Genomic DNA, 27,243 nt, shown 5'->3' on the forward strand with positions numbered 1-27,243 from the left:
AAGTTTGATAGAGAAAAATGAATTCATGCAATCCAGAGAGAAAGGATTTAATAATCAGAGAGAGGAAATAAAAGGCATAAGGGACCTCGTAATAGATCTAATTTAAGAGTTAAAGGAACAGGACTGGACAACGCTCCAAACAGACATCAGTGTCAGTAACTCCCAGACCGTGTTTACCGTAGGCCTCGATGGCACAATTTGCTGAGACCGACGGCTGATAAATCAGACTGGAGATTGACTCAGGGAGCTGTGGGACAGCCAGCATTTCATATCCATACGTCCAGCCATCCTCTTCTGCTTCTCCACACAGGATCCCGGTTGGACCGGAGTCTATCATTTAGGCCGAGGAGGACTAAAATCTGGACCTTCTGCACCCCCACCACGGAGCCTCTCCAATAAATCCATCTTTAAAACAACTACTAACTCAAATTCTTACATTTCAAAAGATTGCAAAGTCGTCCCTCTTTATCTTTTATTCAGCTTAATTCTGTGGAATTAATGTATAGAATATGGTCCATTTAATCAAGTGATAATAACAATAACATTATATCCAAACAGATATTTAATAACATGTGTTTGACTGACTCATGAAACAAAGGCACAGGGTTCAAAAGAAACAAACTATTATTCATTATTTTCAGATGTGTTTTTCATTTTAAATCATCTTACATATTATAGTGAGCTGGCTATCAGGTGACACACATAAAGCTCAACCCCAACACATAAACTATCAGAAGGTGTGATCATCAGTTTCACGTTTCAAACTGAGCCATGGCGTTCTGCGTTTTCTAGTCAGATCAAGGCTGTTGGATCACAGAGGGACATATAGCAGCACATCGTCTATGAACGATTTCAGAAATCGAGGGGGCTAACGAGAGAGCCATGGGGAACTCCGACAGAGGCTCATGTGCTGGCTGTGGGCACAGGAAAGCTTCTGTCAGAGAGGAAAGGTCGATGGTGCAGCGTCATTCGTGAACAACCCGGCAGGATGGTTCATGAATCACAGTTTCCAGACAGACACAGGCAGAAACTATCAATCCAGAATTTTCACCTATAAATATATAAGCTTTTCCTTCACTGTTACAGTAATGTTTAAGTATGAGTCAAGTTTACAATCCCGGAGGTTTTATAGTTTCTATTTCTTTATTACTTTTTATTTTTCTCTTGAATTCACTTTCACTTTACTTCTGTTTCATCTTCCGACACCACCTTACTCTACTGGATACGTCACATTAACAATGCACACGACTGCTTATAATGTTCTCACCACATACTGCAAACTTGTACGTTCTACACATTTCACAATAAAAACCTTATCCAGTGCCGTGTCAACAACATATATTGTTACTGCAACGTTATTCGTTGCAGTAACAATATATGCACCCAATATATAAAAGCCACCCAGCACATCAGCTGTTCTCCTTGCTACCATCTGGCAGACGTTACAGGAGTGTGCTCAGACTACAAGACTTAAAAACAGTTTTTACCATCAAGCCATACGACACCCCAAACACAACACAACATAGATGCTGTCCTACAGCTTCACAAGTACATGTTACACGCTGCACATGTGCAATATCCCATGACTGTACCATCATGGGGAGAAGTTGGAGGCATAAGGACAGCACTTTTAAGACAACCGCCCAACATGTCTGCGCCGGATCTCATCCACTAACATCAAGACGTTCTGATCCATGTTCAGTTTTATTCCTACTGCAGGAGGGAGGGCAGGGATTTACCGCAAAGCAATTCAATTCAGTTTTATTCATACAGCACCAAATCACAACAACAGTCGCCTCAAGGTGCTTTATATTGTAAGGTCGACCCTACAATAATACATACAGAGAAGAACCCAACAATCATATGACCCCCTATGAGCAGCACTTTGGCGACAGTGGGAAGGAAAAACTCCCTTTTAACAAAAAGAAACCTCCAGCAGAACCAGGCTCAGGGAGGGGCGGGGCCATCTGCTGTGACCAGATGTAGTGAGTGGATGAAGACAGTGTCATGGTCCTGGGCCATGTGGGCCCAGTATTCTTAGTTTTCATGTATTTTTGTATTTTGTTCTTTATTTAGGCCATGCTTCCTGGGTTGATCTGTTACGTTGTTCCTTATGTGTTTTCCCTTCGTGACTCTTACCCCCTGTGTGCCCCTCTGTGTATTTATGAGCCCTCGTCTCTCTTTGTGCTTTATTCTATGTTTTCCCCAGCCCGTTATGTCTGCGTTCTCCCCGTGCTCTCTCTCCTCCTGTTTGAACCTCTGTGTACTTCCTGCTTTACTTTGCCCATCTCCCATCAGTGTTACGTCCACTCCTGCCGTGTCTTGTTATGATTATCAGTGTCACCTGTGTTCCCCGTGTGCATCCACTTCCCCTGATCTTCCCTCATGTGTATTTAGTCTCTGTGTTTCGTACAGTCTGTGTCGCGTCGTCTGTGTTCCCACCCTCCGTGTTTCCATGCCCGGTCTATTATATTCCAAGCCATAGCCTTACCTTAGTTTATTCCCAGTTTAGGTTTCTGTTTAGTTATTGCTCTTGTGCTGCCCTTATTCTGGTTTGCTTCTGTTGTATTCATCAGCCACAATAAAAGGCTCGCTTTTGTTTAAGTCCACTTCCTTATCACTCGTGTCTGCACCTGAGTCCTCCACGCACTTTCCACTCGGTCCGTCACAGCGGACCGTGACAGTACGACGCGACCATGTCGGACTCAGCGGACATTTCGGAGGAGGTGGGAGAGGAGCTGAACAGGCTCTGCCGCGTAATGGATCGCATCATCGGATGCACGGATCCGAGAGTGGTTTCCACGGGATTGGCGGCCGTGGACGCCATTATGTTGCGGGAGCCGCGGTTGCGACAGCTCCCCCGCCTCGTCGAGGCATTTGACTCCCTGGGCCCCCTGAAGGAGGAGCTTCGTGCCCGTGCGCTGGCCCAGAGGGTCCTGGATGCCGCCTCAGCACCCACACCTCCACCCCGTAAACGGGTGTCGGCGCCGCTGCCTCATGAGCCAGAGGCTGCGACAGGGGGAACGCTGAGGCCCACTTCCACTCAGCCATCGCCTCACCGTGGATCGGCTTCCTCGTTTCCGCCACCGTCATGCTGCACTAACCGGCACACGGAGGCGGTGGAGGCCGTAGACTTCGGGGACGATGAGCGTCAGCAGGTGTTACGGGCTTATCGGGAGGACGAGCTCCGGTGGAAACCCTGGCTCATCCCAGAGGAGGAACTCTCACCTGCTGCACCGCCTACCAGCCGCTCGCCGTCTCCAACCCGCTCAGACTTCGCTTCCCCTGCCTCGCCGTTAGCGAGGATATGGGCAGAGGAGGATGTTGCCGCTACGCCACCCTCTGCAGTGGTGGCATCAGCGCCCATCGCGCCAGCTACCAGAAGGGGGCGGCGCCGGCGCCGCCGTTGCACCGCACTAACTCCGGTGAGTGACTGCGTTTTTGCGCCTCACGTCCCTTCTATGAAGCAGGGTGAGATGAGTGTTGATTCGCCGGGACCGGAGACTATAACGGAATTGGGCTCCAGAGCTGAAGGAACTGTGTGTGACTGCTTTGAAGGAGCACGCAACGAAATCACAGACCATGTTTTTGACTCTGTAAGATCTGGGACTTTTTCTAGCGTTGCTCTCTTAGTCGCACCACATGAAGCCCAGGTTCATGAGACGGCGAAAGGGGTCCACACGTCGGCAGTACAGGTTGCTTCTGAGCCTGCTAGGAATGGCGTGAGCTTTCTCTCCGCCTCAGACTGCCTTCTACCTCAGCCGTCTGTTCCCGCTGGAGGGTCCGAGGGGCCCGTTCAGCCACCTGTCTCAGCTGGAGGGTCCGAGGGGCCCGTTCAGCCTCAAGCCTCGTCAGCTGGAGGGTCCGAGGGGCCCGTTCAGCCTTCTGTCTCCGCTGGAGGGTCCGAGGGGCCCGTTCAGCCTCAAGCCTCGTCAGCTGGAGGGTCCGAGGGGCCCGTTCAGCCTTCTGTCTCCGCTGGAGGGTCCGAGGGGCCCGTTCAGCAACCTTCCTCATCAGCTGGGGGTTCTGGAGAACCGCACCAGCCTCATGCCACGTCAGCTGGAGGGTCCGAGGGGCCCGTTCAGCCTTCTGTCTCCGCTGGAGGGTCCGAGGAGCCCGTCCAGCCTCATGCCACGTCAGCTGGGGGGTCCGAGGGGCCCGTTCAGCCTTCTGTCTCCGCTGGAGGGTCCGAGGGGCCCGTTCAGCAACCTTCCTCGTCAGCTGGGGGTTCTGGAGAACCGTACCAGCCTCATGCCACGTCAGCTGGAGGGTCCGAGGGGCCCGTTCAGCCTCCTGTCTCCGCTGGAGGGTCCGAGGGGCCCGTTCAGCAACCTTCCTCGTCAGCTGGGGGTTCTGGAGAACCGCACCAGCCTCATGCCACGTCAGCTGGAGGGTCCGAGGGGCCCGTTCAGCCTCCTGTCTCCGCTGGAGGGTCCGAGGGGCCCGTTCAGCAACCTTCCTCGTCAGCTGGGGGTTCTGGAGAACCGCACCAGCCTCATGCCACGTCAGCTGGAGGGTCCGAGGGGCCCGTTCAGCCTTCTGTCTCCGCTGGAGGGTCCGAGGAGCCCGTTCAGCAACCTTCCTCGTCAGCTGGGGGTTCTGGAGAACCGCACCAGCCTCATGCCACGTCAGCTGGAGGGTCCGAGGGGCCCGTTCAGCCTCACGCCTCGTCTGCTGGAGGGCCCGAGGAGCCCATCCAGCCACCTTCTGCTACGCCGGCTCCAGCCTGTGCTTCGCCTGCTGCGGCTTCATCAGAGTCTCCGTCAGCCGCAGCTCCAGAGCCTTCGCCAGCAGCAGCCTCCGAGCCTTCGCCAGCTGCAGCAGCCTCCGAGCCTTCGCCAGCTGCAGCAGCCTCCGAGCCTTCGCCAGCTGCAGCAGCCTCCGAGCCTTCGCCAGCTGCAGCAGCCTCCGAGCCTTCGCCAGCTGCAGCAGCCTCCGAGCCCTCGCCAGCTGCAGCAGCCTCCGAGCCCTCGCCAGCTGCAGCAGCCTCCGAGCCCTCGTCAGCTGCAGCAGCCTCCGAGCCCTCGTCAGCTGCAGCAGCCTCCGAGCCCTCGTCAGCTGCAGCAGCCTCCGAGCCCTCGTCAGCTGCAGCAGCCTCCGAGCCCTCGTCAGCTGCAGCAGCCTCCGAGCCCTCGTCAGCTGCAGCAGCCTCCGAGCCCTCGTCAGCTGCAGCAGCCTCCGAGCCCTCGTCAGCTGCAGCAGCCTCCGAGCCCTCGTCAGCTGCAGCAGCCTCCGAGCCCTCGTCAGCTGCAGCAGCCTCCGAGCCCTCGTCAGCTGCAGCAGCCTCCGAGCCCTCGTCAGCTGCAGCAGCCTCCGAGCCCTCGTCAGCTGCAGCAGCCTCCGAGCCCTCGTCAGCTGCAGCAGCCTCCGAGCCCTCGTCAGCTGCAGCAGCCTCCGAGCCCTCGTCAGCTGCAGCAGCCTCCGAGCCCTCGTCAGCTGCAGCAGCCTCCGAGCCCTCGTCAGCTGCAGCAGCCTCCGAGCCCTCGTCAGCTGCAGCAGCCTCAGAGTCTTCAGCCTCGTCTGCCGCGGCTTTGGCCTGTGCTTCGTCTGGTCCTGTGCCCACCGGGCCATGGCCGGCACGCCTGACACTGGAGAGCCGCCGCTGCCTTCCACGCGGCCGGCCCCCTGAACTGCTCCGTCGTCTCCTCTGCCGCCGCCGCTGCCTTCCGCGCGGCCGGCCCCCTGAACTGCTCCGCCTTCGCCGCTGCCTTCCGCGCGGCCGGCCCCCTGAACTGCTCCGCCTTCGCCGCTGCCTTCCGCGCGGCCGGCCCCCTGAACTGCTCTGCCTTCGCCGCCGCCGCTGCCTTCCGCGCGGTCGGCCTCCGGAACGGTTGGACTGGACTTTTGTGTTGTCGCCTCTCGGGTTGGCCTTCGGGCCTCTTTGGACATTCGCCTTCCTGTTCTGGACTCTTTTGTGTATTTGTGGACTCAGTTTTGTTCTCGTGCTCCTTGTTTTTGGTTCGTTTTGTTCCCTCCGTCCTGGTCCCCCGCCTCCCGCCCTGGGTGGGGTGTTTTCTGTTTCGCTTGTGTTTTGTTTCTCGGGTTTGGGCTGTCGGGAGCCAGCCCTTTAGGGGGGGGTGGTGTCATGGTCCTGGGCCATGTGGGCCCAGTATTCTTAGTTTTCATGTATTTTTGTATTTTGTTCTTTATTTAGGCCATGCTTCCTGGGTTGATCTGTTACGTTGTTCCTTATGTGTTTTCCCTTCGTGACTCTTACCCCCTGTGTGCCCCTCTGTGTATTTATGAGCCCTCGTCTCTCTTTGTGCTTTATTCTATGTTTTCCCCAGCCCGTTATGTCTGCGTTCTCCCCGTGCTCTCTCTCCTCCTGTTTGAACCTCTGTGTACTTCCTGCTTTACTTTGCCCATCTCCCATCAGTGTTACGTCCACTCCTGCCGTGTCTTGTTATGATTATCAGTGTCACCTGTGTTCCCCGTGTGCATCCACTTCCCCTGATCTTCCCTCATGTGTATTTAGTCTCTGTGTTTCGTACAGTCTGTGTCGCGTCGTCTGTGTTCCCACCCTCCGTGTTTCCATGCCCGGTCTATTATATTCCAAGCCATAGCCTTACCTTAGTTTATTCCCAGTTTAGGTTTCTGTTTAGTTATTGCTCTTGTGCTGCCCTTATTCTGGTTTGCTTCTGTTGTATTCATCAGCCACAATAAAAGGCTCGCTTTTGTTTAAGTCCACTTCCTTATCACTCGTGTCTGCACCTGAGTCCTCCACGCACTTTCCACTCGGTCCGTCACAGCGGACCGTGACAGACAGCAGAGTGGGGAAAGATGTAAGCATGCTGTAAAAGAAAAGTCTGCACATCTAAAGCAATGAAAGTCAGAAGTATGAAAGAAGAAGTTAAAAAGAAAAAATTCTCCTGAGACATCAGGTTAAAAAAATGATGATCTGTAATAAAAAAAAAAAGATTCATCCAACATCTGTGAGCTATTATAAAGAAATTATCGATGGAAGGGAACAAAACACTTTTAATTCATGATAAGGTTTATGTCATTATGCCACTAGGTTTATATCTGGGACTCTCCGCCATTTGACCTGAACTGAAGAAGCTTCTCGGATGAGAGGTGAAACGTCTTCAAGCAACTTAAAGAAGTCCAGACGCTTTTCTTTGCAAGCTCCTTTGACTACGATGACCTGGAGGACTGAGAACCTTCACAGACACTTTATGTCATTTATCCCTCAGGGCGGGAAATTCCCAAATGTGCTTTTGTGTGTAGCATTTAAAGCTGATCTGTGATCAGTTTTGTGTTTATGAAAGGTCGACCTTTTAGAATAATCTCTGTATCTAAAAAAAAAAAAAGGTTAATATGTGCTTAATTTTTTAGGATTTAAATAAAATCTCATCTTTGGCTTTTACCAATAAAGAAATAGAAGATTCAGTGTTTATCAGTGAGAAATGCAGATTTTCATGTTTCTGAGAAGAATGTTGTTGGAAACAGGAGACATACTATTAATATTTACTTTTGCTACGAATATACTATAGTATATTACACTTCATGAAGTATACTTTAATACTTCATGAAGTGGTAATGATTAAAACCACAATATTTGAAAGTATTTAGGATCAAACCATCTCTTTATGCATCTCTATAGTTCAGGTTCTTTCTCCATCGCCTACAATCATATTTTCATTTGATGCATTTTTCTTTTATTTATTCGATTAACTCACAATGAGAAAATTCTGAGAAATATGAAGGTCACATTGATTTATATGGAAATGTAAGATTTCAAGGAATTAAGCACATCTCCAAGTCTAAACAACAAGCAGCTTGATTTTAATACGTCACATATTAATTACTGAACTTTGAGAAAGGACTGAAGTTCTAATAAAGCAGAGCTGTGCTTTCTTTGCCTACTTGTCTCTACACTTCCTGTATGTGTTGCCCCTTTAGATCTTCTATTGGAAAACCGTGTCACCTGAAGTTTGGAGGTGGAGCTAATCGGGGAACAGTAGGGGTCAGTGAGTGGCTGGGGGCCGTGGTGGGGGAGGAGGACGAGGAGGGGGAGGTTGGGGTGATGAAATTGGAAAAGCATGTGGAGATAGCTGTGACTGTGGGACAGATCCAGACACCTCCAGATGCCTGAGCACCGAGGGGCCGAGGACCGCAGCGGAGCCACCCTCCCGTGGGACGTGACTCACCTGGAAGGAGGGCCAAGCGCTGCCAGATGTGGAGGAAGCCGCCTGGGTCCCTCACGCCAAGCCCGTCTAACACTGTCTCGATTGTGCAGCAGCATATGCTTCCAGTCAAGGGTGAAAAATGCAGGCACCAGCACATGCCAGAAGTCTTTCAAGCATAGCCCAGCAGTCAGCCTCCAGCCTTACACCCACTGATCCACACACACACACACAGCAGATCCTCCCAGTCAGTGCGGTGCAGACATGTCACCACACAGCAAGTCGAGGCTGGTTAAACCGTACCCTGTTTTACACACACATCCCGCTATTCTGCCCAGGAGAGGAGCGCTCATTACGCCGGCTTTGCTTGTTGACACTGACGCAAACAGAGCCGCTACCACGGGATCTCCGATCACATGTCATAGGTTGAGGTGTTCCTCAAACACAGGCGTGACAGCGTGGCGTTCTGGTTGTACTTCCTGTAATTGGGTTTTTCAAATCCAGCGTCACACCTACACAGGTTTCAATAAAAGGCCACCACCACACGCCAAATATCAAAGATGGACAGAGCCACCATCATGCAACCCACAAGCTGAAGACTAGTGGGCATTAGTGGAACTGCATGTTTTGGGGTTTCAGCATCAGGCTCATTTTAAACCACCAGAGGCTCCACACCATCAACACAGGCATGAATGTGACGACCTTCATGGAGTGGGAAAGCCGCCTCCAAACTATTTCTGTGGAATATCGCTCTGAGTTCCTTGAACAACATCTATGAAAATGTCTGAACTCAGACAGAGTGCCCTGCATCAGACACCGCTCATGTCGCCCACCTCCTCAGACATGGCGCTCCTTCTCCAGGATGAATGCAGGAAAAATGCAGACAGGCAGACGGTGGGGGGATATGAGGAAGAGTTGAGTTCACTGTGTCTCGGGACTGTGAAGTGCCAGCCAAACAAACACAGAGGCCACTGACTGAGCCGCCTGAGTCACTCCGGATGACTTCATCGCCGTAGTAACGTCCATACTGCTCTAATGGACCGGGGTCTGCATGGGGAACAGCAGTGACACGGTCGGAAAAAACCCAGCCAGCCCCACTTAACCCGACGCCCACTCTCTCAGACAAGACGCTGATTTTGCAACACTCAGGAATCGTCACTTGGCTTGTCTTTGTGTGTCTGTGTGTGTGTGAGCCTCGGAGGTTTCCTTGAGTGTGCAGGGACATGCAGCTGGTGAGCACGCATCTCTTTCATACACCAAATCTCGTCCAAATCCCCCTCACCTGGAGCGACACACACACACAGATGGCTACCTCCAGCCTGTAAAAGTCCGAGGGCCTTGTGCAGGAATGTGCGTGTTGCACAATGACCTCATTGTGCCGTGATATGGCTTGTCTGAGCCGCGCTCTGTGGCAGAGTCACACCTGTTCCACCTATGCCAAAGGGCTGACAAAGCCAGAGATACATCAATCAGCATTTAGAGCGCACAGACGCACACACAGAGACCTGAGACGCATGCATGTACATGCAGAGATGCGCACACACGCACACATGAACGCTGTGCTGATGTGGCACTGTCTCCGTCTGCAGCAGGGTGGCTCCCCGAGCGTGATTATATCAAATGAGCTGGGATATGAAGGGATGCTTTGACAGATTTCTAAATACTTCATTTGCTTTGACTTGTTGGTGGTTTGAGCGCGCTCACCGAGAAGCACAACAGGACAATTTGTTACTGTTTGCAAAGATTTGGCAGCATTTTATTTTATCCAGCCAGGAAGTCCCCGGAGATTAAAATCTCTCTTACACATCCATAAATGGGATATTTAATAGAAATTAAAGCGATAACATCCAACAGAGACCAAAGTTTTTTCAGTAAACGTGGTTTGAGCACATCCTTGCTCTGCACAACAAGTTTGGGACCTTTTGTCTCAACAGGAAACGTCAGAAAATAACCTGCAGCGATGGAAACGTCCCTGCGCCCCGTGATCTCCTCTCTGAGGAGCATCATCAGAAATGAGCTGTCCCTCTCGTCCATCAACAATCCTGCTCACTCAAAATGAAGATTCATCAGCTTCTCAGTTCTCCTTCCACATTCTCTCTTCTTTCACTTCATAGCACATTGTTATCTCCATCCTTGATCCCCTGACCTGCTGCAAATCCATCTGGCAGAACCAGGACGAGTTTGTTTGCTTGTTTGAAAGCAGCCGTGAAAATGTTGCTTCTCACAACGCTTCAGCCTGCACCTCAGTGATTTATTAAACTGTATTTCATTATTTAAATAAAATACATATTTAGTTTACAGATGTGTATTTTTATATTAACCAACAGCACAGCGTTCATTATTTGTGTCTTCTGCTCACAGTCTGATTAATGTCTACCCAGAACGACTTTATAAATAAGAATTCATATTTTAAATGCGAGTCTCATAACAGCCAGTTCAGTTTTGTTCAGAATCAATGACTTATAATCCACGTCCAGCTTTCCCCATACAGAATGTTATATGTTGTGTGCTGTGATTATTTAACAATTCTTACGCTCTTATTTTGAAAGGTCAGTCTCTACCTAGCTAGTTTCCTTTCTGCAGGAGCATAAAACAAACTATATTATTTTGTAGTTTTAAGCACATGTGGCTGCATTTCCACAGTCAGCACAATCTCACGGTTCAACGAGGCCTTCAAGTAAAGATGATCAATAAATCTTTTTAACCCACGTTTGGGAAATTATTTTTATTACAGCCGGTGAAATAATACATAAAACAATAATAGCAGTAGTATTTGTAGTGCAGAAACAGAACTGCAGTGCACTGATGGATATTATCAGTTTAAATATAAATAAGATAAACATGGAGAACTAACCTTTACAATAAAGCAGGAAGTAAACTGAGTGATGAATTCAAAATAAAGTGACAAACACAAGGCGGTGAAAACGCATCGTTTGATACAAGCGTTTTTGGCGTTGTAGCTTTTATGTTTGATGATTTTTCAAGACGGAAAACTTCAAAAATCTATTACAGAAACATTTTTATTTAATTTGGTCACAGGGTTTTTTCAATAGCAGAATTAGTTGAATGCACATATAATTATATGCTCTTATTTTGAAATATTTTCTATTATGTGCCTTTTATTTTAATGGTCAATCTCAGAAACTCACTGTCGGCCTGTCTGCAGGATCAATAGTTCTTAATAAACACAACAAATCGTATTTGTTGAATGCATCCTGCGTGCAGACGTCCATTACGTGTCTGTGAGCCTGAAGTTCATCGCAGGCCCTCGGCTTCTTTCTTACACTTATTCCAACCAAGACATGTGACGGTCACTTCCTGGAGCCACGACAGACTCATTAAGACGGTTTCCACAGTGTCATTTGATCCACTGGCTCATTGGCCTGACGGGTCCCCAGTGCCGGAAGACCGCTTCCAGTAAGCCTCTGATACTCTCATGATAAAGGCTTCACTGGAGGACCAAAGTGATGTTTCAGTGGGAAATGACTGCTGCTTGTCACATTATCACCACCACTCTGAGAAGAGTTAATCAATACCCATTTTGTGAAGGTCCATCTGGGAGAGCTGCTGCTGCTGCTGCTGCTGATGACGATGATGATGCACACTAAGGCCGGAGATAAACTTGCTTTTTAACCACGTTCGTGCAGACTGCCAGCTGCATCATGGACATAATTGTTCCCATACTGTCTTATGTACTACACGTGTTAATGGAGGAAACGCCAGAGACCTTTGAACTCGGAAAACCTGGATTTACAAGAAATAAACCAATAAACATGGTGACATAAAGAAGTACCACAAACTGCAGTTCCTCCAACGTCCAGCAGAGGCTCCAGCAGTGAGTCCCCATAGACTCGCTTGTTAAAACTTCAAATAAACACGTTTACAGCCTGAGACACAAACTGTTTACGTCTCTGTGGATGATTTCCTCCTTCATAACACCTGCACTCTTTTATAGCTTCCTCGTCTTTTTGCTGCTTCCTTTAGAGATCGTCTGCCTCCATCTCACCCCATCCCCATCATCCACCCGTGTCACGCCCCGTATTCTGCACCCTGCTGTTCATGTGCTTAACATGGGAGCGCTCACATCGTCCTCATCCATGAAGGAATCTGCTGATTCACGGTTACAGTAAAACTGAGGAGTGAATCAGCGGTTTGATTGCACACGAACACGACGGCAAACATTTATTTTAACACAGCAGAAGAGTCTTGGAGGCCGCAGCCTGCAGCCTCAGCTGGATTTTTACCTGGTCTCACATTTGACCTTGAATAAAGATGAACTTTAATTTCATAAAGCTTACAGGGCTCCTCATGACTAAGACTAAAGTTTCCAGAGTTTTCATCATCTAAAATGATGAGCGACATAAAAAGGATGACGTTGTAACCCGGTATGACTACGCTCGTGTGAGCGTTTGATCTCAGGATGAACGCTGAATCTAAAATAGCAGAAAAACACCAGATAAAAGTAGAGTAGGCTGCACCTGCAAACACACAGATCCAGTTTGCTGAGGTGAATTTTATGGGTTAAATTTGACTCATCAGTATGAAAGCACCACATCTCGAACACTGCTGTGAAAATCCTACAGAGTGTGTGTGTGTGTGCGCTTGTATTACTCATGTTCAGGGTTACATAAATCTATTTACACAATGGCACTGTGAGTACCTGCTCTGCTTTTGGGGCGAAACCTCCTCAAGTCTCAGAGATGTGCAGTCTTTGCATTTCAGCGGGACATTTTTCAGGTTTCAGGACTTCAGCAGTGATCAATAACAATAAAAACAATAATAACAATAATCAATACTGAAGCTTTAACCGGTGCAACACAGCCACTGCACACACAAAGCAGAGATAATGGCCGTGATATGAGCTGCATTAACATGTAAAACAATCACACAGAGAGGAAGTCAGAAGGCGTCCCGACGTTTTGAAATGTAACTGTAGTATAAAAGTTATGTAAACAGATTCGTTTTTAGCAGTTTAATTATTTCAAACTTATTTGAATAACTGGAAAAATAATCAAAATAGTGTGAATATTCTAGCTAAGAATTTAAGCAGTTGGGAGCAAGGTAACATAACCAACCTCTGGGCTGCGATTCCTCTAATGGCCAGCAGGGGGCGATGTCCAGCAAATTCTATGAGAAGATAAAGCCGTGGTTCTTAACTTTGTTGGAGGCACCGAACCCCACCTGTTTCATATGCGCATTCGTTGAACCCCTCTTTAGTGAAAAATAAAATAGGATTTTTTTCAAGACATAGATATGTTTTTCACTGGTGCACAAAATGAGCCGTGCATGAACATCACCTTGTTCAAAGAAGAAAACCAACACAATGCATGAACTTACAACAAATTACACACCTGCAAATCAGTGTGACTTCTGCTGTTGCCTTGGAGAGACCAGTTCAGATATGCGTGGCTTCACCTTGGCAAGTGCCAGTCTCATGTCATTTTCACAGCTGTTCCTTTTCTTCGTTTTTATGTCCAGCATCCTCGAAAAGGGTTGCTCGCAAAGATAGGTTGTAACAAATGGTATTAAAAAATCCAGGGCTTTCTTAGCAATAACTGGATACTCGTCCATTTGTCGACACCAAAACGTTGAGAGCGTTGTTGTTCTGAAGAGTTGCTGTTGAACCTAGCTTTGCTGAATTTCAATTTGACATCTGCTGTCTCAACAGCAAACGTGAACGGCTGTCTCACCCATGCTGGATATGACTCTTGTAGGAAAATATCTGTCGAGAGACTTTGCAAGCTCATATAGGTGCGTTGCAATTGTTTGCTTCAGTTCTGTGGATACAGAAATATCTCCGATTCCAGACACATCTTCGACCTTACTTACACAGTTGTCCAGGAGGGGGAGGTTTGCAAAGTTGTTGTTCTCTGTTCGTCGTTTCCATAACGTTAGCTTTTTTTGAAAAGCCTTCAGGTGTTCTTCCGCTTCTATGATATTGACTCCACCACCCTGCATCTGCTGATTGAGATGATTCGAGAGCTGAGAATATATCAGCCATGTACGCTAAAATGAACTCGAGATTTTTGAAGCAATCTGCATGACAGTGTTGGTGCTCTTGCAAAAACAGGGCTAATTCCACACGCATGGCAAAAACACGATTCAGCGCCTGTCCCCGGGACAACCACCGAACATTAGAATGGTACAGAAGTACCTCGAATTCAGAGCCCATTTCTTCACACAGCTCACTGAAGATGCAGAGCATCAGAGCACTATTTCGCACATAGTTCACACATTCCACCACAGTTTTTAATACTTCTGCCATTTTTGGAGGCAAGGTTTTTATTGCCAACGCATGCCTGTGCAAAATACAATGCGTCACCATGATGTGTGGTGCATCGGCTTTTACTAGCGCACCAAAACCAGAGTTTCTTCCCAGCATGACTGGAGCTCCATCTGTACAAACTGCAGAAACCATGTCCATGTAAGAGGCTTGCAAAATAAAATCTTCTTTTATCACGTCATCTTTCACATAGTGCACAAGAACAGCATGCTGGCTTAGATTAGCAGCGTCTGTGCTCTCGTCGACTTGAAGGATGAATTTTGCCGGGCTTGAAATCAGATCGGCGACTACTTGAGCCAAGATGTCTTTACTCATGTCTTCTATTCTGCCACTGACGGTGTCATTTGAAAGAGGAATTTGTGATAATTTACCTTCGGCCGCTGTTCCGAGTATCAGATTCGCCATCTTTAACGCGGCTGGTTTCACGAGTGTTTCACCAATGGTGTGTGGCTTGCCCTGCTTTGCGATCAGGTAAGCAGCTTCGTACGATGCTGTGAGGATACGGGTACAAATCCAAGAGCAGGCAGAGTGGGCCTTTCATCGAATCTGGCTCTCTTCACCTTGAATTCAGCAAGTGTTGTGTTCTTGTATTCCCCGTCTCCATGCAGCTTCAAGAAGTGTTCCTTTAGTTTTGCCGGTGCGAGACTAGAGTTGCTCTACTTGGCGTTGCAAAACGTGCAGATAGGACGCTCACTCCCACCACGTTCCATGATACATGTGAATCCATATTCGTACGACCACTTTCTTCTTTTGCCCGACATACTTAGTATGGATTAAAATATTAACAAAAAAAATCCCATGAAGTACTACCACGACAGTCACATGTTGACTGAGCGCGCTAAATTCCTGGCAGCACTCGGTAATTCGGGTGTGTCTGGACCTCCGCAGTGGAGGCTCTGCCGAACGCCTGAGACCGACTCACCGAACCCTGAGGATTCGATCGAACCCAGGTTAAGAACCACGGAGATAAAGCCGCTGGTCACCTGATCGCTAGTTTTAGAAGAAGGGGAGGAATCAATGAATGAAATTCTGACGCCTTCGTTGGGTGGAAGCAGAAATCACAGCCGGGTACCGACGGACAGAAATGGAGAATTAACCCTCGGTTACATCATCACATGGCTGTGATGATGTCGGCTGTGTGAGAAATGCATTTTGAAGCCAAAATCTGTCTGAAACATTCAATCTTAACTAGAGATGGCACGATACCACTTTTTTATGTCCGATACGATATCATAAATTTGCATATCTGCCGATACCGATATGAATCCGATATAGTGTTTTTTAATCAACAAAACTGTTTTTTAAATATCTTGCTGCATTTTGTATAAGTTCATACTCAAGTTTAAAACAACAACTACACTAAAGCTATTCTGTTATACCTGTATGCAAAAAAAAAATATTTAATAGTTCAGCAATACTGATCAATCTAATAAACTTAAACCTACACCATCCTCCCTATTCTGATATTTTAAAGAGTACTTAGCATAAATATTAAGCAACCTAACTAATAGGGTTCCAACTCCCAGCAACAACAAAAATAAATAAATAAAAAATAGGGAACCACCCCTCACACTCCACCTCATGATGCTTAATCGACGTAATCAACCTTAATTTGATGAAGTGTGAAAAAAATGCACAGAAATCAATTATTTTTCAAGAAATATTAAATAGATTCAACATCTTTCTTCAACAAAATTGCAGACTGCACAGATGGTACCTTCCCAAAGGAAAAAGTACTATAGCTTACTAGGGTATATTAGACTTAATAGTTACTATATACAGTAATTGACTTCTATTCATTTTACATCAAATTAAAACTTTGGGTGTCAGATAATTATTTATTAAAAGCTCGACATTTTAAATGAGAATAAGAAAGAAAAGTATGTCTTTGTGCCCCCTTTTCCCAGTTAATGCCCTATCGGCCCCCCTGGCTAAACTTTGCTAGATCCGCCCCTGCACAGTTACCAGCGTCAGCTACGTAGAAAAAGATCCTGGAGTAGAAAGTAATATTAAATACATTCTAACAACAGCTGATCAAGCTTAAACGTGCTGCTGTTGTTCAGCCGCTGGTTTCCTCTTTCTGGTGCAAAGTGGACCAAAAACAAACCAGAGACACGGACTCGCGACAGAAAAGCCGATCAGCTGATCGTTAAGCAGTTTCATGATTGAAGTAGCAGCAAGAAGAGGCAGTCGCTCCATATATCGCTTGTTAAGCTTAACGCAGGAATGCTTTACAAACATTCAGAGATGGACTTACACACTTGCTTTACTTCTCTCGGGATAACTTTGTCGGAGATGAAATGCCGGGTTGCTAGCGAAGCTCCACATGCTATCCAGACCACCGACAGGTCCCGCATGCCACAGCCGCTCTATCACGTGATGCATACTGCTCCGACGTGCTAACGTTCTGAGGTGAGTTACGGCGTGTTGCAAGTTTTGTGAGGTGCTTTCGTGATATTTAATGGATCGGATTACATTTTTTATTTTTCTCCGATATCCGATCCAGTAATTTAGGTCAGTATCGGACCGATACCGATACGTAATATCGGATCGGTCCATCTCTAATCTTAAGTTCATAAAACACCTCACTCACCTTCTCACACACACACAGACGAGATTATCCACTTTAACTCGTCTCAAATAAAGTTTTCAACATCTCTTGATGATAATCCTCAAAGCTTTAAATGCAGCAACACCCAGAATGAAGAAATAAGCAACACAAACTGAATTATGTTGAAGCTGAAATTCACTTTGCTCCTTCTGAGAAATCGAATCTCCTTTCTCTATTCACAAAGTGCTCCACACACACAAACAATCTGACCAACAAGAAGCAAAAATGAGGTTACTTAAGGAACACCTCAGAGCAGATGTATCGGGCTGCTTTCATTTTTAGTCTTCATCTTTTCCAGCTGCAGTAAAAAGGGATTTCTCAGTTTGCTGATGACTCAATGATGTATGCAGCAAAATGTTCAAGTGATGAGTAACACAAAATAGAGCCGCAGCACGTGGGAGGCTACTCTGGTGTTAGTTGTTAGTAAAACGTTTTATTGGAAACTAGAGGGCGACTCCACTGGTTTCACAAAGACTTGCACTGCTATAAAAATGGCCGACAAACTCCTGTAACCACAGTTCCCAATGATCATTTCAAGTCATGTTGAATAAAATATGAAGTAGCTCCTTAGATCACCATGACCTGGATGACCTGGATGACCCGGGTGACTGAGAACAGACACAGACAAAATATGAAGCTCGTTTAACAAACTCTGGTCATTTAAGTTTCAGAAATTCAGACTGGCAGGTCAATCGTCAGTCCTGAGCTCACGAGCTTGCGATCATAATCCACCGCTCTCTAATCACATCCAGTCACGAAACACAAAAATGTCCTGTTCTCATAACAGCACTTCAGAAACATAGCCATGTCCATCTTTTATATACAGTTTGTGACCAAACCAGTGAAAGTTAGTACAGGAAGAGGAAGAAGACCAGTTAACATGGTCTATACGGGGGTATCAAATATAAGGCCTGGGGACCAGAATCGACTCCGGTCTGGTTCACTGACGGTTCTGAAGAAAGTGAAGATTTTGGACAATGTTTTTCACTACCTGCTGTGGAAATCTCAGATTTTAACAGTGGGTCCACAGTCTGTGTGTCTCTGTGAGTGCGGGCAGTATGGAGGACCCGGGGAGGAGCAGCTAAGGTTGGCGGGGTTCCTGATAAACACAAACAAACCTGGACGTGTAAACTGGAAGATTTCCCATCCCCGGGCTCCCTCCCGCCAAACTACAGAGCGGCCGAGCTCTCCGGCACAGATGCTGACAGCGGGCAGATCCCGGAGAGCTGAAACGGTGATCTGGGTGGGTATGAGAGCGCTGTGGGTTAGCGCTGGTTCTGTGGAGGCTGCAGCTGAGAGGCTCAGAGCTGTGGGATTGTGGGATTGTGTCAGGCTGAAAGGGGATCCAGCACAGGGCAGAGAAACACAGCAGCTCCCCCTCACTGCTGGAGCTCACCGCTGACACGCTGCCAAGTTCTCAGGGCTCACACACACACACACAGACACACACACACACACACACACACACACACACACACACACACACACACACACACACAAGCAAAAAGTACACATTCATGCAGGGGTGAAGACACAGTCACACATGCGTGCATAGTAATACACACAGATGCAAACTCACACACACCCACACACACAAGTACAGCCTCACACTTCAAATATGAGCTCTGCTGAGTTACTAAAAGCACACATAATATCCTCCACCGTGCTCCTCGGTGACATTCCCATCTTTTTTTCCACAGTACTCAGAGATAGAAGGAGACGGGAGGGAGGGAAAGGAGCAGAGACATTTTACCAGGAAAATGGATTTCTTTTGTTCTGATTCGTCTCATCCCCGCAGCCGGCGAGCTCAAACGCGTTCGGCTTTCTGAAAAGCAACAGCTGAATTTGAGAAAGAGCAGGGTCACGGATTTGTTAGAAAATATTCTAGTTTTTAATAAAATGCATATCTGCCTGCATGAAGACATCTGAGCGGAGTTGTGTTATGTATGGTGTTTCACTTCTTTTCCAATATTTAGACATGAACATGGCGTCTGTCAGAGGGTCAGCGTTATCGCAGCATCAGGCGTTTCAGTGAGCGCCGCAGGGTGAGGTTAAGTTTGAGAGATCCCAAAGCCAGGCGAGGAGATCTGATCGTCAGCACTGTTGTCTTTAATAATCATCCACAATCATTCCCTGACTGTAAGTCTTCTCCGTTTTAAGACGTGCACTGGGATTAAGTCACCTTTGATCCTGTTAAACCAAATTTTCTGTTTGGAAAATCCAGACAGAAAAATGTCGACATGAGAACCAAAAGATTCATAAAAGCTGAAAAGAAGCAGCCAGGAGACATGAGGCGCACTCGGACGAGGAAAAGGACAGGAAGACAGAAACAGGAAGTGGAAACAAGAACAGCGTAATGAAACAGGAAGACACTGGAAACCAGCGCTGGTGAAACAGAACCCAGACTGGTTTCTGCTCCTCTCTGCTGCAGAAACAATTCAGTCAAAGAGCTTAAACTGCTTTTGCTTGTTTCGTGAATATAAACCGCGTGCAGAACTACAGCTGGCACCTCCTGGACTACAAATCCAGGAACTCTTGGATCTGAAATATTTTCCTGCTGCGATCACAGGGAGTCAGAGGAGGGAAAAGCACATGTCGGGACGTCTGTTCGGGGACGGGTTTGACCTGTTGGGACCCGTCAGGGTGAGCCATCAGCCAGCTGTCCAGTCATTCTCCTTCCTGTGATAAGTTCCAGACTGGCTTTCACTCCTTGTCACCCCCCCTTACACTCACAAACCCCCCGCCTAAAGCCTGCCTCTGCACTCCCTTCATCCCTCCCTCCCTGGCTTTTCTCCCCTGTGTCCCATCGCCGCACATCATCAATACCCCTCAACTCCTCGGTGCACCCCCCTCCACTACCCTTCACCCCTTCAGCACCCCTCTGGAACCCCTCACTTCAAAAGCCTGCCAGCTTAACATGTCATTGATTACAGCAGGAGGGGCCTGCAGCCGTAGGCTACGTGGAGGCGGTGGAGGTGGTGAGGCTTAGCAGCAGCCATCTCTAACTGCCGGGGAATCACACACACCATCAGGAAATCAAAAAAAAGCCACCCCACTCAGATCTCTCACACATATCCATTATGTGTTCTGTAGTGCAAAAACACTCACAGCGTCCCGCTTTTATTCAATTATCAGTGCTGGAAACAGATGGAATGCAAACACTGATAACAGCGCGAGCGGCACTGAGTCATCAGGTTCCTCCGAGAATCATCAATCATACGATCGTTTTTCAAGTGTGATGGAGGCTGGCGCTCTCCTCTGCCAGCGTGGTGAGTGCGCTCTGCCAAATAAAGTGCCTCAATGCTTTTAATGGTGCAACTTGTAACTGGGACGGTTCCCAGTAAGGTGCGGTCATTGCCCCAGTTTGAACCTCTGTGCATCGTCCGTGTTGCCGACCGTCTCCTACGACCAGCTTCTTAAACCTGACGTCGTTAACCGATTCCAGCTCCAAATCCAGATGAGAGATAAAAATTCTTTGAGCTCCAATAAAACCTTCACCTGTTCACCCGGCTGTCGCAAGAAAGTTCAACCTCCATGAGAGAGCTGAAGGGCTCCAAAAAGACTCAAACATACTGACGATGGAAAACTGAACAGCAGCAACAAAGTCGGGTCACCTGATGATGTGCTAGCTGGTGGCTAGCTATGGCTAGGCTAACATGAGCACATGAGGACAGAGTCCTCGGTGAGAAACGTTATCATACGGCAGGAACGAGGCTAAAAACAAACCAAACCTGCATCCACAGTGAGGTCAGTCATTAATCTGGTGGTTTGCATCATTTGCTCAGAGGTTCACAGGCAGGTTAGCGTGACGCGGCGGTCTTTAGACAGGAAGAGGAAACAAACCGACCCACCTGTGATAGTGATAATGTGAACTTACACACAAATGTAACTTAAAAATATTAACATAAAAGAGTGAAGTTGATGCTTTCCCGACACTGCACCATAAACTTAATGCTAAAAGGTCGGGGATGAGATATGGATTGTTTAGATGTTTGAAAAAGCTTAACAGAAAATCAGAATGTTTATTTAAAAGCTCTGGTTTTAGTTTCTAAATGTTGGCCTTTTTAGCATGTGGTGAAATAAAAAACCCGACCCTGCAGGCGTCGCTGGTGTCCTGATGCATATTAGGAGGTTTATATTAGAGCAGATTGTGCCTGTAGGGACAGAAATGCATCAGTGTTTCTGAGAGTGCAGTACCACAGGGTGGTCCCCCGGTCCACCTGCACACACACAGACGTGGTCACGGACTAAAGGTATGCACAAATGCACATTCCCGGGTTGGACATGTGGCGGGCCACCCAGACCTCCTTTTCCTCTAAAACACATCTGGTAGCTCCATTAACGCAGCACAGGGGAGAGTTCCTCCCTCCGTCTCTGCCCAATACCGGCTCATGTAGAGCACGCCACCTCCACGGAGGGGCTAATTGGCCAAATGAGATGTTTGCACACAGTCAGCTGTGTATGTCAACAACCTACTTAACAGTGATTACGCCGTGAGCGATGATGTTTTAGCACCGTTTTTCCCCGGCGCAGAAACATTTTCCAAACGCGTCTTATCTGTGCATCAGTCTGTTTTCTGCATCAGTTGTGCAGCAGAGCTGTTCCAGAGTGCTCTTGCAAAGCGTATCAAGTCTTTTTTAGCACGCCTACGCAGAGTCTGTTTATTCATGAGACAATAGCAACCACACAAATCCACCTCTCCCTTCAAATATCTGGTCCAGTCATCGTCACATCTACGGAGCACAAGCTGTACTCACGCTCAGGTGGCTCATCGTGTGGCGGCCCTATCCTGTTCTACACAGGCAGAGAAACAAAAAAAAGCTCCTCTCCCACAAGATATTTGATCCTGCTGCCATTTAAAGCACACCATCCGCTTTGGTTCATCCATCAAGATGTAGCGCTGCAGTTTGGAAGCACAAATGGAAGGAAGGCCGAGCTTCGGGGTTGGTTCAGAGAACCTAAAGCAGAGGCGGTAACTCCTACATGATTTCAGCACACAAATCAAGTTTTTCACTGCAGGGTACGATTGTCTTCAAAAATAGCAAATTATGCTCGACACAGAGTGATTTCAGCATTTCTAAAGGCAGAGATGTCCCCTGCCACAGCACCGTATTGATTTAAAGTTGGAGAAAAGTTAAGTGCAGCTGGTAACAAATGTGCTCACAGCCTTAGGAGCAGATCTACATGCATTTTAATGAGAATCTTGCCAGAGCATTGTTGTAGCTGTGTGTCCTGCACTGTATCCTGCACTGCAGCAGTCACACCGTAACCCGACGTTCATCTTCCATCAAAATCCAGCTTTTATCAGCCCAAACTAATTAAACAAGGAGACCGCTGTGCGTACACTGAATAAACTTCACGTTTCTGGAGACGAGACGGCTCGTTTTGTTGTAACTCGTCTTCTCATTTTAGGAGTTTGTTCTTAAGCTGAATACGCCTCCAAATCTGGTCCTGTCACACATCTCCAAAGATGACTGGTGAGAGGTTCCTGGAGGTTGCAGACCTGAGTGAAACTGGTCACAACAAGGTGCACGGTGCTGTAACGACAGCTCCTACTTTGGTCACTAGCAGCTTGCCACGGTCTCCTGTAGTTTGTGTGGAAGACTCTGGAAAACTCGGCTCCGAACACTCCGGTTCAATTCACTTCACTTTTATTCATATAGCGCCAAATCACAATAATAACCTCAAGGTGCTTTATATTGTAAGGTAAAGACTCTACAGTGACACAGAGAAACTTCAACGATCAGTCGACAAGCGCACAGCGACAGAGGGAAGGAAAAACACAGTTTTAACAGGAAGAAGCAGGAGAGCAGAACCAGGCTCAGGGAGGGGCGGGGCCATCTGCTGCGACCGGTGTTGGGTGGGAGGGGCCAAAGATTAATAATAACTAATGATTAAATGCAGGGAGGTGTATAAACACACAGACAGGACAAAGACTTGCCAGCTACCCGCCATGTGTATAAATAGTCAAGTCTTTATGTCTGAATGTTTCAGAAGCTGGAGAACTGTTGCCCTGAGGTTGGAGGTGGTCCGTCATTTTAAACATCAGATCATAGAAACAGTAAATGTCACAAATATACATCCTACAATAAAAAAACGAAACTCTTCTGTCAGCTGTGAGGATGTTTAATCGCGCGCACGCCTCAGCCTCTAAAGGCAAACATGCATTACGAGGGCCGAACACTGACGCATCATTTCAGCGAACAGCACCAGCACAATTGATTCCTCTGACCGAGCTATGAAATGAGTGGATTCGACGTTTTTACAAGCCCTGACGTTTTCTACTCAAACTGAGCCGAAGGAGCAAAGTTTGAGAGCAAAGTTACTTCTGCACAACACTCGTTTACATTCACAACGCTCCTTTTTTGCCAGGGAACATCAGCCAAGTTCCCTGATCAACCGTGTGGAGGTAGATAGCGTATGGATGCAGCATGTCTCTGGGCTAAGCCATCAGAGATGTTCATCTCTCCCTTCAGTGAAAGCGCTCCAGGTCAGTGAAACCAGAGGGGAGAGGCAGAGCCGGGCTGACCAGAGCCTCCACAACTTTCATCTCTGATTACACAGCTCCTCTCTCTGGAGTCTACGCTCCTCCACCCCGGCATACTGATCAGGCCGATTCAGCCCTCCGTGATCACTGCAGCTCACAGACTCCCCCCACCTCTTCCCATCGCCGCCCCCCCCCCCCCAGCCCTCTCCTGCAGCACCTAGGGTTATCGTCAGAAGTCTATAGCCCCTCCGAAGTCTCAGTAGAAATCAGCAGGGCCGGATCGGTGAGAAGGCCCAGGCCAGAGGAGGCCTTGGAGAGGAGGAGAGGTGCTCTGGCTCTTGAGAGACTCCCTCCCGGCTTTTTTGAAGGGGGGGAGGGTGAGCGGAAGGAAAATCAATAGGCGAGGAGCAGGAGGCCTGTGATGGCATGGCTAATCGGGTTTCTGCATTAATGTTTCAGACGCTGGGAGAACTCGTTGCCCGTCTCGCTGTTCTCAGGGCCTCGGTGCAGCCTTGCACAATAAGCAGCAAACACATCGACACAAAAGGCTGCCGAACGGCTCGCAGGTTTGCTTACACTCGCTCGCAGAACAACACAGAAGAAAGAAGGACATGTCGACGGGAAGATTTCCTCCCAGACGCGATGCAGCAGGCGCCTCAAACTTTATGCTGAATGAGGCTGATCTGCAGTCAGAGGTTGGATGATCTCCGGAGCAGAGGAAGAGGCTAACACACCTGGCACTGACGTGTCAGCCGTGACCGAGCGTCTCCTCGTCTTTTTATCACGCTGCAGTTCTTTAAAACACAACCCCCCCAGACTCTGTGCGGTCAGCGCTCTCGGCTCTCCAGCTTCAAGTTTTGAAAACCTCACAGTTGTGAGTTTCCTGTTCAGCTGATGTATCTGCACACATTTACACTTGTAAAGAGAATAAACCAGACTGACCCATCTGAGATGGGAACAATGTTTTCCACCAGGAAATCCTCGCCTGCTCCTCACCTCACGCTGGTCTCAGGTGACCTTATGACTTTACCTGTTAATGGTTAATGATGTCAGATTGAGGAGTGGATTACCTGAGCCGGGCCGAAGGAGCGCGAAGAAGAAACCGCCCTGACAAAATGCAAGCCGTAGGTCACGGCTGAGATAAGCCCTGAAAACTGGAGATTGCTGGAGTGTATCAGGCTGCGTTGGAGGAACAGCAGTCCTCCCCGACACTGAATCATAATCTCCAAACTCTGGTGTTTATGCCACAGTTTCGACATCGCGTTGCTCTGACATTAGCCGCGTATAAATCAGGCGGCGACAGGCAGGCAGCTCCCTTCCAGAGGCTGGTACGGGAAGGTAGCTGCCACGGGCTGCTCCCAAGGCCCCGACCCACCACCGCCACCTCCCTGCCTCAACACCAGATGTGCTCTGCTATCTGCTATACACCCCAGCCCCTCACACACACACACACCACTCACACTGACAACCACCAATGCCTCCAACCATGCTGAAATATTCACTCTCTGCTCTCCTACGCGCTGCCTGTGCTGGTCTGCAGCCAGCAAACAGGGACGTAAACTCACGCCGCCTTCGAGTGCAGCTCGGCTCGCTCTCCTTTTTTTTATTATTAATAAAATAGCAGACTTCATCTTAAGGGTATCTGCAAAATGCTCACTGGCAATTTATCATATGTTACAAACCCCAGATGTGTGCAGCACAGTTACTGAATCTGATGGATTTGTATTTGGATACAAAGAGATGAGCAAGACCACAAATGTGCAATGTTTCCTTCAAGCGTTAAAGTCGATGCTAAAGGCACCAATCGACCTGCAGAGCTGGAGACGAGCGCCGAAAGCTGCAGTTCGCCCAGCGTCTGCTTCCTGTCTGTGGGATAAATGCGCCACCATAGTCCAGCTTGGTGCTGTGACCAACGAATAACCTCATAAAAATAATCGTTTGTTTTATGATAGGGAACGTTTCAAATGAGATGTAGAGGTTTTGTAAAGTCTTAAAACACTTTGCACCTGGTTATAGGGGCTGGGGACCCGTCTGAAGACCCCCAGCTTCTTTAGCTGAAACATCAGCAAGACTACATGTTAAAATAATATATATCACATTAAAAGAGCCACATCATCCACAGCTGCAGTCATTGTGTGTTGAAGAACACGGCCCATCAAACCCATCAAACACCTCATGTGCTGAAATGAAAGCAGGTAAAACTTTGTGTCTCCTTCTTGGAAACGGAGTCAGCATTTTTACCAGTTTCACCTTTTATGGAGGCAACAGGCATGTTTGGAGCGTTAGGGCTGGATGTCAGCGGGTCACTCACCGGTGTCATGTCTGTCTGAGGACGCGCCCACATCTGATTCATCAGAGCCGCTTTGTGACAATCACAGCAGAGTAATGAAGGCCGGCCACAGCTTTCGCACCTCTGCTGCTCAACACCTGCAGCTCATCAATAACTGTGATTGGACAGGTGACAGTTGAAGCTCCGCCTTCATCACTGAGGTGACAATGGGCCCGGCGCTGCCTTCAGGTCATCTGGAGAACCTGACGCACACCAGCTTCCAAAAGGAAGTCTGCAGCAGCTCGGAGCTGCCATTGTTCAGGATACAACTGCTTCAAGGATACGAGTCTTAGCAACACGTACGGTGTTCCTCTGTAAGAAATAAATAAATAAAATCTTTGTTGCATTCATAGAAAATCTAGTAAAAGAGTAAAAGTCTCTAAGCCGGTGTGCGTCTTTCTTTTATGCCATTCTTAGTCTCATCTTTTATCCACAGTCCAGCTCTCAGCAGACTTCTCTTTTCAGCTCGGCTCTATTGATAACTGTCAGTCTGTCCATCCAGCTTCAAACATCTCAGCGTCGCTGTGCCGCCGTGAGATGGAGAAACGCTCGTAGAGTCCCTCGTGTGAACCCTGCAGAGCCTGGATGTGAAATACGCGGCTCGGGACCAGAATCCTCCCGCCAAAGAGGCCGATCGTGCAAACCGAGGGGCCTCTTAGCTATTTATGAATCTGTGTCACACTTTTAAAATAAACCAAAGTGTTTATGATTTTACAGTGTAACTTTTGTTCTCCTCATTGATAAAAGAAACAGCATTATATTTATTATGTGAGAGATTTTTAGCTACATTCAACAAATTATGCAGCAAATGTGAAGTTAGATCATAATTCACAGGCTGTTTGTACATAAAGCTGTAAAAATAAGGAAAGCACAAACTACCATTTTAAAATAAAGGATTTTACCAAATTCATTTTTTAATCACACATTGAATTTTGCCAGTTATAAAAACCTGAAACGGAGAAAACAGCAGAACTTTACCAGGACACTTTTAGACAGTTTGTAGAGGGTTAGAGATTCAGGCCCAGTGAAGGTCGCAGCAGTGAAACACAAACCTCTCTGCGGTTCAGTGAATATTATCACAGTATTGCTTTTGTATTGTGTGTATTTGCTTTCCTTAAACACTGTGTCTGATGTCTGTGAGCTTCTCCCTCGGCCATCAGAAAGCTGCAGCACAGATAGTGGGAACAGGTTATAGCCCCTGCATCATTAAACCAGATCACACCAGGATGCCGCCGCGCACCTTTAAACACGTCGGTTAGAAGTCGACGGTAAACGAGTGCAACGTCTCTCACAGACAGAGCTGTGTAGTTTTATGTTCGACTGCTTAAACTCTGTAAATACTTGTGTCATATCAAAAACAACGAGCGGTGGTCATTTATGATGTGAAATGTGGCAGAGACATGGAGG

At 47.7% G+C, this 27,243-nt stretch overlaps 1 protein-coding gene across 1 annotated transcript in view; it reads right to left on the reverse strand.

Moving 5' to 3' along the window:
• bnc1 (basonuclin zinc finger protein 1) overlaps positions 1 to 25,907 on the reverse strand; it is a 66,519-nt gene extending 40,612 nt beyond the window's left edge. The window contains exon 1 of the mRNA XM_026177042.1: positions 25,819 to 25,907. Within this exon, the coding sequence (XP_026032827.1) occupies positions 25,819 to 25,860 (42 nt within the window). The 5' untranslated portion in view covers positions 25,861 to 25,907. The remainder of the gene's footprint in view (positions 1 to 25,818) is intronic.
• Positions 25,908 to 27,243: the final 1,336 nt, after the last annotated feature.

This window comes from Astatotilapia calliptera, chromosome 1, assembly GCF_900246225.1.
Source record: "Astatotilapia calliptera chromosome 1, fAstCal1.2, whole genome shotgun sequence".
NCBI lineage: Eukaryota > Metazoa > Chordata > Actinopteri > Cichliformes > Cichlidae > Astatotilapia > Astatotilapia calliptera.